The following is a 15,342-nucleotide window of genomic DNA, read 5'->3' on the forward strand; positions in this document are numbered from 1 at the left end:
GCAGCTATCCCGTGGGTTTGTCTGTGGCATGTGGGTCTGTGAGCCCGCGCACTTATGAATCTCAGGCTCCGCAGCCTCAAACCTCAAAACTTCGGGTTACAAGTAGAAGGCAGATTTTAGCTCTTAGGCTTACAAGAGAGGGCGGCCACCCTACTGGGGGAGTGGCCAGAGCCAGTGTTTCCCAGCGCCGGGGTCAGTCTCCCGCGGCCCGCAGACTCCATGCAGGCTCCGCGGGGGCCACCCGGGTCCCCCCGCCCCGAAGTCTTTGTGCCCATCCGATGAGGGAACACTCCCCCGGGGGAGGCAGGGCCACGGCCGAGATCCCAAAAAATGCGGGAGAGGCACGGGCGCGGGGGGAGGCGCCCCGCACAGTCGCCGATCCGCGGAGGGGAAAAAAAAAGTAGAAAAAGAGGCTTTTCAGGTCAAACTCCTCGGGTCTGAGAAACCACGTTTTCGAGAAATGAGTCGCGGGGCAAGAACACACGATGTGCAGGGTACACTGTTGGCCAGCGCCGGCCCGGCGCGCCGTGGGTGCGCGGCCGCCGCCCCCCGCCCCGGGCAGCGGGCGCGGGCCCACGTGGAGCGGCGCGGCACCGGATGAGCGCGCCGGGCCGCCCGGGCCCCCGGAGTGCGCGCCCCAGCTCCCCGCCGCGGCCGCTCACGCCCGAGCGCCGCCGCCGGTCCCGCGTGTGCCCCGCTGAGGGGGAGGGGCGGGCCGGGGGTGGGGGCGGAGGGGTTGTGGTTCCACTGCAGCGGGGGCTCCTGTGTCCTTGTGCGGAAATGACACACGGAGTCCCGTCACGTCACGCGAGAGCGCAGCGCACGGACACACACAAAGAGAGGGGAAAATACACGGCGCCCGCCCGCCGCCCCCAGCAACTCCGCGGGCCGCCCCGGCCTGGCCCTCCGCGCGCGGCCCGCACTCCCCGGCCCCGCGCTCCCCCTGCCCCCCACGTGGCGCCCCAACTCGGCGCGGGCCCGCTCTGCAAAGTACAGAACTCGCGTCCCAGGTAAGTGCGGGGCGGTTCAAGCCGGCCGCGCGGTGGCGGCGGCTCTGGAGCAGACGGACGGGCGAGCGGCTGCAACATCCATGCCGGAGTGGGGGGGCGGGAGCAGGGGAGGGGACGCGTAGGGGGGCTGCCCGGAGAGCGCTCGCCGGGAGGGGCGCCCACCCCCGCGCGGGGCCGAGTCTGCGGAGCGGGCGCCGGGCGCCCACGGGCTCGCCGCGCCCATTGTGCCGCGCGCCCCTTTGTGCCCGCTCGGAACGCGGCGGCTCCATGGCGTTCCGGGGAGCACGCGCGCCGCGCGGGGGCGGGGGGGAGCGCGCGGTGGAACAATCCGCGCCGCCGCCGCCCCACTCGCGCCGCGCGCCGGCGGCCCCGCACCCCCGCCGGGCGCCGCGATGGAGCGGCCGGGGCCGCCGGAAGGCTCTGCGAAGCCAGCGGCGGACTCGGCGTCCGCGCTCCGCCGGGCTGCGGCTGGGAACGGGCTCGGCGTGCAGAAGGGGGGTGTCAGAGCAGGGGTAGGGGGCGGGGACTGGAGGAAGATACGGAGCCGGGAGCGGGAGGCCCGAGAAGCCGCCGCTCGGAGGGACGCTGCCTCCGGAGTCAGCAAATGGAGCGAGGCAGGCCCGCGGCGGCGACGGCCGGCGGCCGGCAGCGGACAGGGCCGGGCCCCGCCGCCAGGGGGCGCGGCGCCCCCTCCCGGGCCGTCCACGGCGCGGTTCGCGGTTCCCGCTGCCCGGGAGCTGGAGGCGGGCCCGGCGCCCTGGGCGTGCGCCCGGCTGGCGCGAGGCCTTCCCGGCCGGCCGCGGAACCGGAGCCCTGGCGCCCGCCGCCCCTCGTGACCGCCCCCTCCCTCTGTCTTGTAAACGGGATTCCCACGCAGACTAGGTGCACGCCGCGCCCGTGGGTTGTGCTGCAGTGCCCGTCGGGGCCTGGCGTGCCGAAACGTTTTTTCCCAAGGTGTTTTTGCAGAGGTAAAGGAATTTGAGTGCTCAGGTGGCCTGTCTGGAAGAACTTTACACTCAAATGCCAACTGGGAGAGGATGTGCGGAAGAGGGCTGTGCGCTTCAGCATCGGAAACGTTCAAGTTCACCTTCTTAACGTAACTTTTGTAACTTATTGACTGTTCCCAGTGCCACAGGGCAACACGTGGAGTGCCCGAAAGCGGAGGCTGTGGGAAACTGAGGCAAGGAAGTGAATTCTCGGGCTGGGGCTGGCTCCTGTTGTCCCAGAAGGACGGAGACCGAGGAGGGGTTTTTGTTGTTGTTGTTATGCACACTCCCAATCCCACCCCCCTTGGTTTTTCTTTCCTCCCCCACCCCCGTTTTAAACCATCCATCCTTAGTTTCCAGTTTCATGTCCCTTCCCTCAGTACTGAGGTTGCGTGAGATTTTATATCTTAACAGTTTTACATCCCCAGCCACTACCCCAGGATCTGATAACTTAGTAGGTGCTCGGTAAATTTTTGCTAAATGGATATGGAGAACCTCTTGGATTCCAGGAGAAAGAGGACCAGTGTATCCTGTTCGTATTAGTGGGCTGGCTGGCATGTGCATGGTCCTTGAAATAAATTTATGGAAAAACCAGAGCCTTTAAAATATCTATCACATAACAAATCCACAACTGAACGTGGATATTGCCATAGAGGCCATCTCCTTGTTGCAGGGATTTAACAAAGTTTTGTCTCATTCCCATCTCCCATCACACGTAAAGCATTAGTAACCTCTAAAAGCAAGACCACTTAGGACCTAGTAGACAGGCTGGTCAGCATCCCAGTAGTCTGTTAAAGGTACCGCTTAGACGCATTTACTTTACCCACTTGCAAACTTCTGAGTTCATAAGCATCCCTTACGTGAGCAAAAGAAGAGGAGAATGTCTAATAATGAGGAAGAAAAGAACTGGAATCTACCCTAACAGTGGTTTGATTAGGTGAAATTTTAACTTCCTGCAGGAATGTCCCACCAGCCACTTGTCTGAAAAGCCCTGAAGCAACGAGAAATAACATGCTTTTATGAATTGTATTGATTGCACGGTGAAAAAATAGAGGGATGTGGCTTGTAAATACCTCAGATTTTATAGAGACACATGAAGGCTGCTAGTCAACCAGCAAAAAAAATTCAGTGTATGGGAGGTTGGAGTGTGATGTGTTTGTTTTTCCTGGCACTTAATTTTGATGACAAATTATGGTTCCTCCCCTGTTATTCATTGTGCCTATTGTTGGCTAAAGCAAGTTTGGGGGAATTATTTGTAGAATCAGCTTTTGGGATGGTGGAACTTTTCTGTAACTTCTTGATGGTGGCTACAGGGATGTGTATATCTGTGTTACCTTTCATAGAACTGTATGCTCTCTCCGCCCCCCCCCCGCAACCAGAGAGTAAATTTTACTGTATGGTAATAATTAAAAAAAATAAAATGTAAAGTCACAGACACACACACACAGAAGGATATCTTATGTACTTTGTGAGCATTACCTTGCTGTTTCTTTCCTCGGCAGATTGAACAGTGGCTCTTCCCCTTCTGATGTTCCAGTATCTCTTCCAGCATTATTATTTCAGTCCAGGCTCTTGTGGTGGTTTCTGGAATGAGCTGCCACACATGACCCGCACATGCCTAACTAAGGGCTCTCCACCCTGGCATCAGGCCTTCAATGTGTCAAACAGGAGTGGTGCAATTTCACTTGGACTGGTGTTAATGCCTTGTATATTAGTCACTGAACGATCAGACATTTTACAAACTATTGTTTCTCTCTTTTTAAATTATTTATTTATTTTTTGGCTGCACCTTATAAGATCTTAGTTCCCTGACCAGGGACCAAACCTGTACCCCCTGCATTGGAAGCATGGAGTCTTAACCTCTGGACTGCCAGGGAAGTCCCACACACTGTTGTTTACAGCTGAATTTTCTCAGCAGCTCACCTGGTAACATACTCTTCCTCCATTTTTTTTTTTTCATTTATTCAGCTTATATATTTTTTTATTATTTTAATTGGAGGATAATTATTGTAGTGGTCTGCCATACATTGACATGAATCAGCCATAGGTGTGCATGTGCCCCCATCCTGAACCCCACTCCCACCACCCTCCCCATTCCATCCCTCGGTTGTCCCAGTGCACCGGCCCTGAGTGCCCTGTCTCATGCGTGGAACCTGGACTGGTGATCTATTTCACGTATGGTAATATACATGTTTCAATACTATTCTCAAATCATCCCACCCTCGCCTTCTCCCACAGAGTCCAAAAGTCTGTTCTTTACATCTGTGTCTCTTTTGCTGTCTCACATATAAAGTCATCGTTACCATCTTTCTAAATTCCATATATATGCGTTAGTATACTGTATTGGTGTTTTTCTTTTTGACTCACTTCACTCTGTATAATAGACTCCAGTTTTATCCACCTCATTAGAACTGATTTCAAATGCATTCTTTTTAATTGCCGAGTAATATTCCATTGTGTATATGTACCACAGCTGTCTTATCCATTTGTCTGCCAATGGACATCTAGGTTGTTTCCATATCCTAGGTATTGTAAACAGTGCTGCAGTGAACATTGGGGTAAACGTGTCTCTTTCAACTCTGGTTTCATTGGCTTGTATGTCCAGCAGTGGGATTGCTGGGTCATATGGCAGTTCCATTTCCCTCTTCCTCCATTTTTAATTCCACCTGAAACACATGTACAGCCATCTCTCAGTATTTGTGTGGAATTGGATACAGGGACCCTTTCAGATTCCAAATCTCCAGATGTTCAAAGTCTCTTGCAGCAAGTCCTCTGTATCCTCAGATTAGGAACCCATAGATTGGAAAACTGACTGTTTTTAAAATCAGCCCTTACAAGGTTTTTGTTCTCTGCTAACCGCCACCTCTCCTCTCTTCTCATCTGATTTTCGGTTATCTATGGCCAGTGAAACAGCATTGCATCAGTATCTATAAAGGCACTGATTGCTCAGTTGGCCTGTTCTTGTTTGCAAGGGGCTGTTGGTTTGATCATGGAGCTAGTAAACTGAAGGAGGGAGGCTGGGGATGTCTGGGTTTAGTAATTAGCTCATGTGGTCACAAGACGACACATTTGTAAAAGTGGGAAGTATAGAGGAAACTGCTTATATCTCCTAGGAAAGTTAGTCACCATTGTCCAATCCGTCACGTGGGTGGCTGCTGGGATATTCTGGCCTTCCTTTTCTCCTTGACCCCAGTTTCTGGACGCCAAGGTTAAAGTTAAAAGCGGAGTCTGACACCCCCTCCCACTGATGCTGAAGGATGTAGCCAGTCCTTTGTGAGGCCAGGGAGGGCTTAATAAGCAGGAGCGCTTAGCTGAGAAAGACGTCACATTTAGAAAACGCAGTGTCTGAAGGGTGAGACGCCACATCGCAGGCTGTGAGGTTGCCCTTCGCTGTGCGCCGAAAGATGAGGCTGTGCTCCGACAGAGTAAGGAGGGAAGCGACAATTACAGCTTTAGAAAAACTCGGGGGTAAAATTGCCCTGGTTTTCTGAAGACTGGTATTTTTCAAACTGCATTTGCAGATGTGTCTAAAAATAAAGACAAATTACAAACATGTCCTGCAAGTCCCATGGGCAGGATGCCACTGCCTAAAGGGCCGGGTTCTGAGAGCACCGAGGCTCCCAGCCATCCCTGCAGACCCGGAGATTGAGCCCAGCAAGGGTGGGTGGCATGGGAACATTCTTCCTGTCCTTAGGGAGAGCATTTTGATTTCTTCCTTTCCAGTGTAATGTTTCTTTTTTCTTTTACTTGAAAGAAACATTACAAAACTTTCGTAAAGTTTTAAACCATTTTATTTTATTTTTTAAAAATATTCACTATTAAGATGCGCTTAACATATCTTTAAGGAAAAAAAAAAAGACTTTATACTAAGTAATACTTACTGAGTGCTGTGTGCCAGGCACTTTCTTCTTGGTAGTTTTCACAGAGTCTAGGAGATAAGGTAGTGGTGTGCAGTTCCTTTTACAGAAGAAAGCACCAGGGCTTGGCTGGGTAAGCCTCTTGCCCAGCGGTAGAAGCTAAACATAGGTGAAGCCAGGGTTAGATAGAATCCAGGTCTGTCTGCCCCTGAAGTTTAGTAAGGAGTTCCATTTTCTTCTACATCAGGTGTACTTGGTAATCCAAAGGCCCATTTGGCCTGATGACTTGCTTCTGCATCTGAGCCCAGCCCACAGATGTGTGCTCAGTAAGGAAGGGAGAAAGCCAAGCAGGGATGGTTGAGCCCCTTTTAGTCCCAGCTCTTACTGGAAAGCCAGCATGAGTCCACCCCACCTCTTTCCCTCAGCTTGCTCTCTGGAGCACTCCAACGGAGGCACAGTCTGCTGCCTCCCCCTTCTCTGTCTGTGAAGTAAGAGGATTTTTACTAGGACTGCACAGGTGAACGTGTAAAACTTAGACCTTGGAGCCAGTGCTACATGAATGTTAGCTGCTGTCTTCCTTTTTTTAAAACAAAAATTTGATTGGACAATAATTGCTTTACAGTATTGTGTTAATTTCTGCCATTCATCAGTGTGAATCAGACACAGATGTATATATGTCCCCTCTGTCTTGAACCTCCACCCCATCCCACCCCTGTCCTCCTTTTCTGTGTTTTAGTTTTTAAAAATCAGTATGACCTGCAATGGGGAGGTTTTACAAAGTCAGATCATCATGTGGCTTTCCGTTAACAGCAGGTGCTATGCTTAGACTCTCAGTCGTGTCCGACTCTTTGTGACCTCATTGACTGTAGCCTGCCAGGCTCCTCTGTCAATGGACTTCTCCAGGCAAGAATACTGGAGTGGGTTGCCATGCTCTCCTCTAGGGGATCTTCCTGATTCAGGGATCGACTCAAGTCTCCCACATTGTAGGCAGATTCTTTACCCTCTAAGCCACCGGGGAAGCCCGATGTATAAACTGTTTAAATCCTGGCATGTATTTTGTTGATAACACCGTTGAAATGGTCTGGGCCTGCTCTCCCTGCTTTACCCTTTGTATTTGGCAGGTCTGCACAGCCACTGTCCCCAAAGTCTCAGGGTCTTATCCCTCCCATTCTGGAGCTCAGGTTCTCAAGGAGGCCCTCTGCTGCTGCTGCTGCTGCTGCTAAGTCTACTTCAGTCGTGTCCGACTCTGTGTGACCCCATAGACGGAAGCCCACCAGGCTCCCCTGTCCCTGGGATTCTCCAGGCAAGAACACTGGAGTGGGTTGCCATTTCCTTCTCCAATGTGTGAAAGTGGAAAGTGAAAGTGAAGTCGCTCAGTCGTGTCCGACCCTTAGTGACCCCACGGACTGCAGCCGACCAGGCTCCTCCATCCATGGGATTTTCTAGGCAAGAGTACTGGAGTGGCTTGCCATTGCCTTCTCCGCAAGGAGGCCCTCAGGGAGTGCAAATTCGCCTCACTTGGCTTCCAGAAACAGGAATGGAGGTCAGGAGGACTTGCTCCAGGGCGCCCTGAGGGTGCACAGCTGGGAGGCAAGTCCTAAGTCCTGTGGACATTTCTGAGGTGGTGGAGCAGAGTTCTGAGTCAGCTGGCTGGGATTTGCACGTCGAGGTTTCAGGAAGCCCAAGTACTTCCCATTTCTGGGCCTGGCACTTGTCCTGTGTGACTCGGGCGGCCACAAGCCTCCAGCGCCTCTGATTAACCTGGGCTCGATTCTCTCAACTGAGGCACCTCAGGTGACTCCCAGCCCCTGGGGGCAGCTCTGGAGGACGTTTTCCTTTGGAAACCTGTGGGGCGCTTAGGCAAGAACCCAAGAGCCCAGTGATCCTGTGTGGGCAGAGCGTTTGCCAAGGGACCTCCACGCCAGGTGCCCCCTGCTCGCTTTGCTGTGGTTTTGCATCCAACTCCTAATGAAGACACCCCACCGCCCCACCTCTCTGGCGGATTCTCGCATGACTCCTTATTACACATTTTGAGCTGGTGACCTCGGCACTCTTTGCTTTTTCTGTTTCCTAGCCACTCCTCAGCTCCCCAGACCTCCCCTCCCCTCTCTGCTCTGCATCCTGCTGCTTCACTCTGGAGCCACGGCCCCTGGAGCAGGCCCCTGACTTGCCCAGTTTAGTCTGGTTTTGAGAAGTCAGAGAAGGAGGGCTCCAAGTGTGGGTAAGAAGTCTCTCAAGATATTCAGGCACAGACCTGAGAGAACCCCAAAGGGGCCAGCCGTCATCCAGAAAACAGGAACCCAGCAAGCCTAGCTGGAGAATTGCTAAGGTGCTTCCCTGGACAACCACAGACTCTCTAAATGCCCTGACTTCAGCGCTCAGCTTGGGTCCCTGATCCGGAGTACTTGGTCCAGGCTTGGGGGTTTTTTTTCCACATCCGATGAAGGGATTTGGCTTATTTCAAAAAACACTCCCACATACCGTGCAATAAACTGATGAAGCCTATAACATACCCACCAGGAAACGACATTTCCTTAGTGTTCAAAGCCGATCTTTTCACCTTCTTGTCCACACCTGGGCTTTGAGCGGAGGCTTTTTTCTGATCTCCCCTGTACTCCATACTGAGGAGTGTTTACACTTTCAGAGTCAGTAATTCAGGGACAGTTACAAAATGAAAGGTCTGCACTGGTTCGTCAGTTATTGTTTCTTAGAGCATCAGTAATTTCAGTGCTTGAATGGATTTGATTTTATATTCTTAGCTTGTTGCTGTTATGGGTATAACTTAGAATATGACATGGCTAGGCAGTGAAATTGCAAAACTTATTTTTTTATTTAAAAAGTGTCTCAGTTTCAAAGAATTGCATGCTCACTGTAGAATGTTTGGAAAGTAGAGGAAACTGAAGAAGAAAATTTTCCATAATCATCCTAATCGGAGGTAATTAACATTTTGGAATGTTTTCTTCTGTCTGCTTTATGGCATTTTTTGATTACATTGTAGAGATATCCCCAGTGAACTTTTGAAGTATGTTGTTATTGACTCTGTGGCACTGTGATGAACAATTGATTTTGAATCTTTACACATAATTTATTGCTCAGTTCTTCCTGTCAGTAGAGGTTTAGAAGACGTGTTGGGAAAAATGTCTAGCAGTTGACTTTCTAACTTTGTATATTGGAAATAACAATAGTGATCAAAGGTGGTCTCAATCCAGGTCATATTGAGTTTGTTGTCCTTTCCATTTTTTTTTGCAGCTTTTTGTGGAATTTATGAATAATTAGATTCCCTGGAGAAGGAAATGGCAACCCACTCCAGTACTCTTGCTTGGAAAATTCCATGGATGGAGGAGCGTGGTGGGCTACAGTCCATGGGGTTTCAAAGAGTCGGACACGACTGAGCGACTTCACTTCACTGGAGATTAGTCCTGTTTGAGAGTTACTCTCCGAGAGGTCATCCGTGTCTTAGGGCCTATGCGTTTTAACTAGAGGCAGCAGCAAGCCCTACTGATCTCCACAACACACGCCCCTTTCGCTCTATTGAATGTTCCCCTGGGCTTGGTCAGGAGCATGGAACCGGCACCCCTAGAGGAGAAGCTGATTTTCAGGGACACGGGGATGCATGGTTAGACTGTCTCACATTTTGAGATTCGTGGTGAAGGGATAAGAGGATTTTGAGAAGGAGAGAATGGTTAAAAAAAAAAATGCTCCAAAGACCTGCAGGCAAAGGAGATTGTAATCCTAGCAGCCCGGTGGGGGATGCTGCAGTAGTTGGCAGCTCATACAGAACCTATAGTTGTGTAAGCGAAAGGAATTTCTGCGGCATGCTTGGCATGCGGCTGTTTAGTGTCCGCCCAGGATGCACAGCCTTGTGACCTTCATCTGGCAGGTGACCAGGAAGTGGAGGGATGGGGTGGTGCTGATGCACTGTCTGTACGTCAGCTCGGGATGCCCGGAAGCGACCCACACATCCCATCCTCTTGTAGATACTTCCGGATTGTGGAGTCTGTATAAGCACAGAGCAGCCTTGTCTTCCTGGTAGTGACATGGAGGTGAAAGATTTCCAGCTGCTAGTGGTCAGAGAGATCCAAGGCTGGAAACTGCCCTCGGTGTTCATCAGAAGAGCCTTAACAGAATAATGCAAATTCTGTTGTTCCCTCTCATGGTGGCTGACTGGAGATGTACACAGATTTGGTTTGAATCCTAATTCTACCACCTATTAGCCACATGACACTGATCAAGTACCTGCTTCCCCTTCCAGTAGTCAAATTCTTTATTTCTGTAATCAGAATGACATAAAAATAATTTTCCAGCTTCATTGAAGTATGACTGACAAATAAAATTGGTACATACTGAAGGTGTATGCCCTCAGTATTTTTTATGGGTAAAATTGGGATTGAAATCGCTCAGGGTGAGATGGAGGCCACATGAAGTGGCTGGGCAGCACCGGGCCCCAAGTTTGCAGGCCAGGGATGTGAGTGGGGACCCTCACCTCACTCCCCACCACACCAGCCAGAGGCACTTAGTTTTCCAGGCCTTGCAGATGGGACATTGCCCAGCTTCTCAATGAGCATGGCTTCTTCACTGTCTGGGAGAAAAGGGGCCCACCACACTGCATTCTGGGTGACTTCTGTACTAATCTAGCATCTGTCGCTGGTCTATAAATGAACGCGGAAATGTTTTCCAAAGCAGATGCACTCTGAGCGCCCTGAGTGCCCAGGAAGCCGCCACCGCCGCCTCCCACCTCGCCCGTGAGGCTGCGCAGCCCCCTCCGGCTCTCCTCCCACCCGCGGGTGGCTCAGGTGTGTGCCCTTCCTTCATCACCTTCTGCCTCGGGAACTGGGGGGCTCAGGATTCAGGTGCTGATCTGGTGGTGTCACACGGTGCTCCTCACCAAGTCGCACTCTTGTGGGGACCCCCATGCACGCCGCTCTTCTGCAGTGGAGTGTCAGATAGGCAGACCATCTTTGCTCAGTGCCTGGGCTTCTCTGCCAGGTTTTCTCATCAACTCCTGTTTTCTTTTCCTCTAGGAGTCACTTGTCCTTTTCATGCTTTCTGCTTAGCTGGAGAGGGTTTGTGGATTTTCACCATGCACCACCCCCACATAAACCTCGTGCCACCTTTTCCCTTTCCTACCTTTCCTTTCCAGAATGTAATTGGTTTGTACACCGTGCCCTGTCCAGCAGCCCTGCATTCTTCCCTCCTCCGCTGTTCGGCTGTTTCTCACTTGAGGACACTGGTTCTGTGGTGGTGCGGTAGGGTCTCCAGGGGCAGGTGGCAGCCCAATCTTGGTCAAGGTTGGGGCGGGGAGGCTCGTTCTCATCTCCTTGAGAAGCCCCTTACCAGTCAGGCCTGAGTTTCTGCCCAGCATTGGCCAACCTTGCTGTCTGAAAAGAGTACTGATGCCCTGCTACCTACTTGGAACTCTCCCCTCAGAGACACCCAGACTTAAGGTTTATTTCCCTGGAATACAGTGGAGATTGTCTTTAATAAAAATTTAGCTCTGGTAAAATAGTTCTTGACCCCTTGAAGTTGACTAACTTACTTACTGTCAATCTCCCCTGCATGTTTTTTTCAGATAGTAGATAGTTTAGTAAGTAGTAATTAATTTCAGTGTAATTTCAGTTTCAAATAAATCTTAACATTTCTTATTCATTCCATTGAAAATTAGTAACACAGAGATGAAAAAACTTGTTCCTGTCATGAACTAATTGTGATGACTGAGAATAGTGCCATGCATTGTACATTGCTATTATTAGTGACCTTTGAAGTTGCTAGCCTGTGCACAGGTCATCCTCTGGTTGTCCCTCCATTGACCTGTCTAAAACGGGACCACACACCATGCCACAGCTGCTTGGTGAATGGTTTACTGAACTTTGTAGATGGCATCCCTCTTCCTTATACCAATTTCGTGAAGTTACGCCTGCTGCCCTCTGACCGGTAACTGGAATGGGCATCCAGTACTTGCAGGCAGCTTCACCAGTGCTAAGAACCACAACTCCTCAATGTCATCGGTAAAGGCTGTCATGTATATTCTTTTCCAACATTACTACCTCATTTATACTTTATCCTATTTGTGCGCATGCTGTTATGTCATCTGGGGACTCTCAAAAGTGTAATGTTGCTTTTAACCATGATGTCCATTCCACTTCGGCTGGGGCAGGGAAACCAGCCCCTGATTGTCCACCAGACCCTGCAGCCCATACAAAGGAGGTACCGCCAACCCCTCCAATCTCATTCCCTCATCAATAAATAGAGTGGTTTGGACCAGATTGTATGGCGCTCAGGAGCTTTAAGAACCCATAGTGCCTCTCTCCTCTTGCTTCTGAAGAAAGGGCTAGACCAGCATCATCCAATAACAGTAGTGAAAGCCACATGTGCGATTTTAAACTTTCTAGTGGCACTCACATAGTGCTGTGATGTATGGCACTATTCTCAGTGCCATTTTTAAAAAGGTGAAATTAATTTTAATACTTAGCCCAGTAAATCTGAGATATTATCATTTGAACATGTAATCAGTATAAAAATTATTAATGAGGTATTTTACATTCTTTTTGCCCTGCTGAGTCTTTGAAATCCAGCATGTATCTTACACCACAGCTCCGTTTGGACTGGCCACATTTCGAGTCCTTTGGAGCCATACATGACTAGTAGCTACCCTCATGGACAGCATAGGTCTTTTTGGACCACCTGGGATCTTAGGACCTCAGCTCAGGTTCACAGGCTCCACAGCCTGCTATGACAAAGCCTGCTTTGTCAGCCTTTTCATATTGTGGTTAGATGTTTAAGGCAGGGACTAACAGATCATCCAAACTGAGATCTTTTGTAAGCCTTGAGTTTCTCAGATCCTTTCGTTCCGTAAGTGCCTCTCAGTTGATGCTTTAAGATGCATTCTGCCCACATAAAGTCTTGGAGAAGAACTCCCAGCAGGTCCACAGGAGGCTTGGCTGCTTCTGAGCATTTGCAAACAAGAGGATGCAGTTTTCCTTGATGTTGCAGAGTCATATCAACTTAACCTTCTGTTACCCAGAGCCAGGGTTGGGAGGGTAAGGGGGATTTCTTATGGGTGGGTGAAATTTTAAAAAATAAACAATAAGACTTTGCCTTGTCTTTTCTTTTAGTGGAACAGAAGATGAACGCAACTGAATTCAGTGAAGATGTAGAAGAAGGTAAAAAAAAAAGCCTCTTTTTAAAAAGTAGTTTAACTTAATACTTTTTTCAAGATATATTCACATGGTTCAAAACTACTGGATTGGCCAAAAAGTTCCTTTGGTTTTTAAAGTAACATTAAAAGACACGTTTTTCATTTTCGCCAGGAACTTCATTGAACAATGTATTCACTGTTGTGTTTCACTGCCTTTTGCCATTTTTCAGGCAACTTCATAATTCCATCATCCTAAAACTTTTTATCTTTTTGAGCAAAGAACTATTCCAGGTGCCTTTTACAGCCTTCTAGGAAATTGAAGTTTTTTCCATTAAGAGAATTTTATTAAGACCAAAATAAATGGACATTTGAAGCTGCCATGTCTGGTGAATACAGAGGATGAATGAGAACTTCCCAGACAAGCTGTAACAGTTTTTGCCTGGTCATCAAAAGAAACATGAGGTCTTGCGTTATCCTGATGGAAAATCACGCATTTTCAGTTGACTAGTTCCAGACACTTTTTGTCAAGTACTGCTCTCAGTTCATTTAATTGGGAGTAGTACTTGTTGGAATTGATGGTTTTCCAGAAGGAGCTTGTAGTAGAGGATTCCCTTCTAATCCCACCATATACACAACATCACCTTCTTTGGATGAAGACGTTTTTGGTGTGTTTGGTGGTGGTTAATTTTGTTTGCCCCATGATCTCTTCCGTTCCACATTGTTGTACAATATTCACATTTCATCACCCATCACAATTTGTTTTAAAAATGGACCATTTTTGTTATATTTAAGTGGAGAATTGCATCTGGAAATGCTGTCAAGGTTTTTTTCACTTAACTTATATGGAATCAAAGCAATTATATATACATCAAAGCAATTTAACATAACCAAGCTGGAGAAAATGATTTTCAGTGCTTGATTGGAGTACTGGGAATGTTGGCTATCTCCTGAGTGGTATAATGTTGATTGTGCTCAATTAATGTCTTGATTTGATCGCTACCAACTTCAACTGGTCTGTATGACCGTGGAGCATTGTCCAGTGAGAAATCTCTAGCATGAAACTTCGCAGTCCACTTTTGATGCATTTGATCAGTCACAGCACCTTCTCCATACACTGCTCAAATCTTTTTTTGTGTGTTTCAGTTGCATTTTTAACTCTCTTGAAGTAATAAGACATCATATACTGAAAATGTTGCTTTTTCTTCTTCCATCTTCAATATTAAAATGGCTGCACAAATATTCACCAATTTTTTTTTTTAATGCACACTGATATGATAGCTGTCACAGTACAGTCTAACAAAATTGTTTTGGCTGAAATTAAAGACAGTTAAGAGCTATGAGAGCTGTCTTATGGGAAAAACTTAACGAACCTTTTGGCCAAACCAGTATTAAAAGTTACACAATGAAAAATCAAGGAAAAGTCTCCTCTCATTACTGATTGCCATCCTTCTCCACTCACACTTACAGCATCTTATGTATCTTTCCAGGGTTACTTTTTTAAAAGCACCATTTAAAAGAGTAGTGTGTTTTTCTCCTTCCATCTCTTCTCCCTTCTGCAAGAAAATACTTTAAAAGCTGCTTTAAACTGAATGTTCTTGGAATATAATATCAGTGTATAGCATTAAGACTAGTGTGGTGAAATATAAATTGGTTGGTTGGAAAGCCAGTTTCATTGATTATTACTCTTGACACTGTTATTTGAATGAGAATATCAAAAGGTAGCTGCATACAACCTGGTGCTTGGGGACTCTGCTAAACCAGGCACTGCCCAGTGGTCTCCCCACTGAGCCCCATTTCTTCTCTGCCACAGTTCTAAAAAATAACACTGTGAAAGTGGAGACAGAGGCCGAAGATGCTGCCCTGGACTGCTCAGTGAATTCCAGGTCCTCCGAGAAGCACACTCTGGATGGCGTCTTCACTGCTCTCCAGGACTCCAGCAAGAGAAAGCCCCTGGGTGGCGAGGGCCCGCTGGACTCAGTCCCGAGCGTGAAGAGGCGGCGGCTTATTCCCGAGGTGAGGTCTTACTGGGAAAGCAGGAACTTGTTGACAGCAAGGGCTGTTAATGAAAGCCTACCACATTTCACATAGCCTGCACCTTACTGGAGCAAGTGAGGCTCAGGAGGGCTTTTCCTAAATCAGGTCCATCTTTTGTATTTATTTGGGGAGCTTGTTCAGTGAATCTTTTTGTAAAGAGGACAATTATCTTATAATATGCCCATTACCCCTAACCTACCTATTTTATAAATTTGCTTTATTTCTTAATCATCTGCTGGTTATAGTGAACTTGGCTGAATTCTGAAAGAGAGAAAATGAAACTGGTCACGGTGGTCCCCTCGAGCAGCCTGCAGTTCCCA

The 15,342-nt window shown here is 48.7% G+C and overlaps 1 protein-coding gene across 2 annotated transcripts in view; it reads left to right on the plus strand.

Annotated features, from left to right (window-relative positions):
• Nucleotides 1-597: 597 nt before the first annotated feature.
• The window catches only part of BEND3 (BEN domain containing 3), a 30,473-nt gene continuing 15,728 nt past the window's right edge, over nt 598-15,342 (plus strand). The window contains exons 1-4 of one of the 2 annotated variants that reach the window (XM_055433489.2): nt 598-1,010; nt 10,534-10,646; nt 12,966-13,013; nt 14,799-15,001. In XM_055433489.2, coding sequence (XP_055289464.2) covers nt 598-1,010; nt 10,534-10,646; nt 12,966-13,013; nt 14,799-15,001 — 777 coding nt within the window. The remainder of the gene's footprint in view (nt 1,011-10,533; nt 10,647-12,965; nt 13,014-14,798; nt 15,002-15,342) is intronic. The other variant, XM_055433491.2, reaches the window with a different exon arrangement.

Source organism: Moschus berezovskii, chromosome 10 (assembly GCF_049115385.1).
Source record: "Moschus berezovskii isolate FMDL1 chromosome 10, NW_MosBer_1.0, whole genome shotgun sequence".
NCBI lineage: Eukaryota > Metazoa > Chordata > Mammalia > Artiodactyla > Moschidae > Moschus > Moschus berezovskii.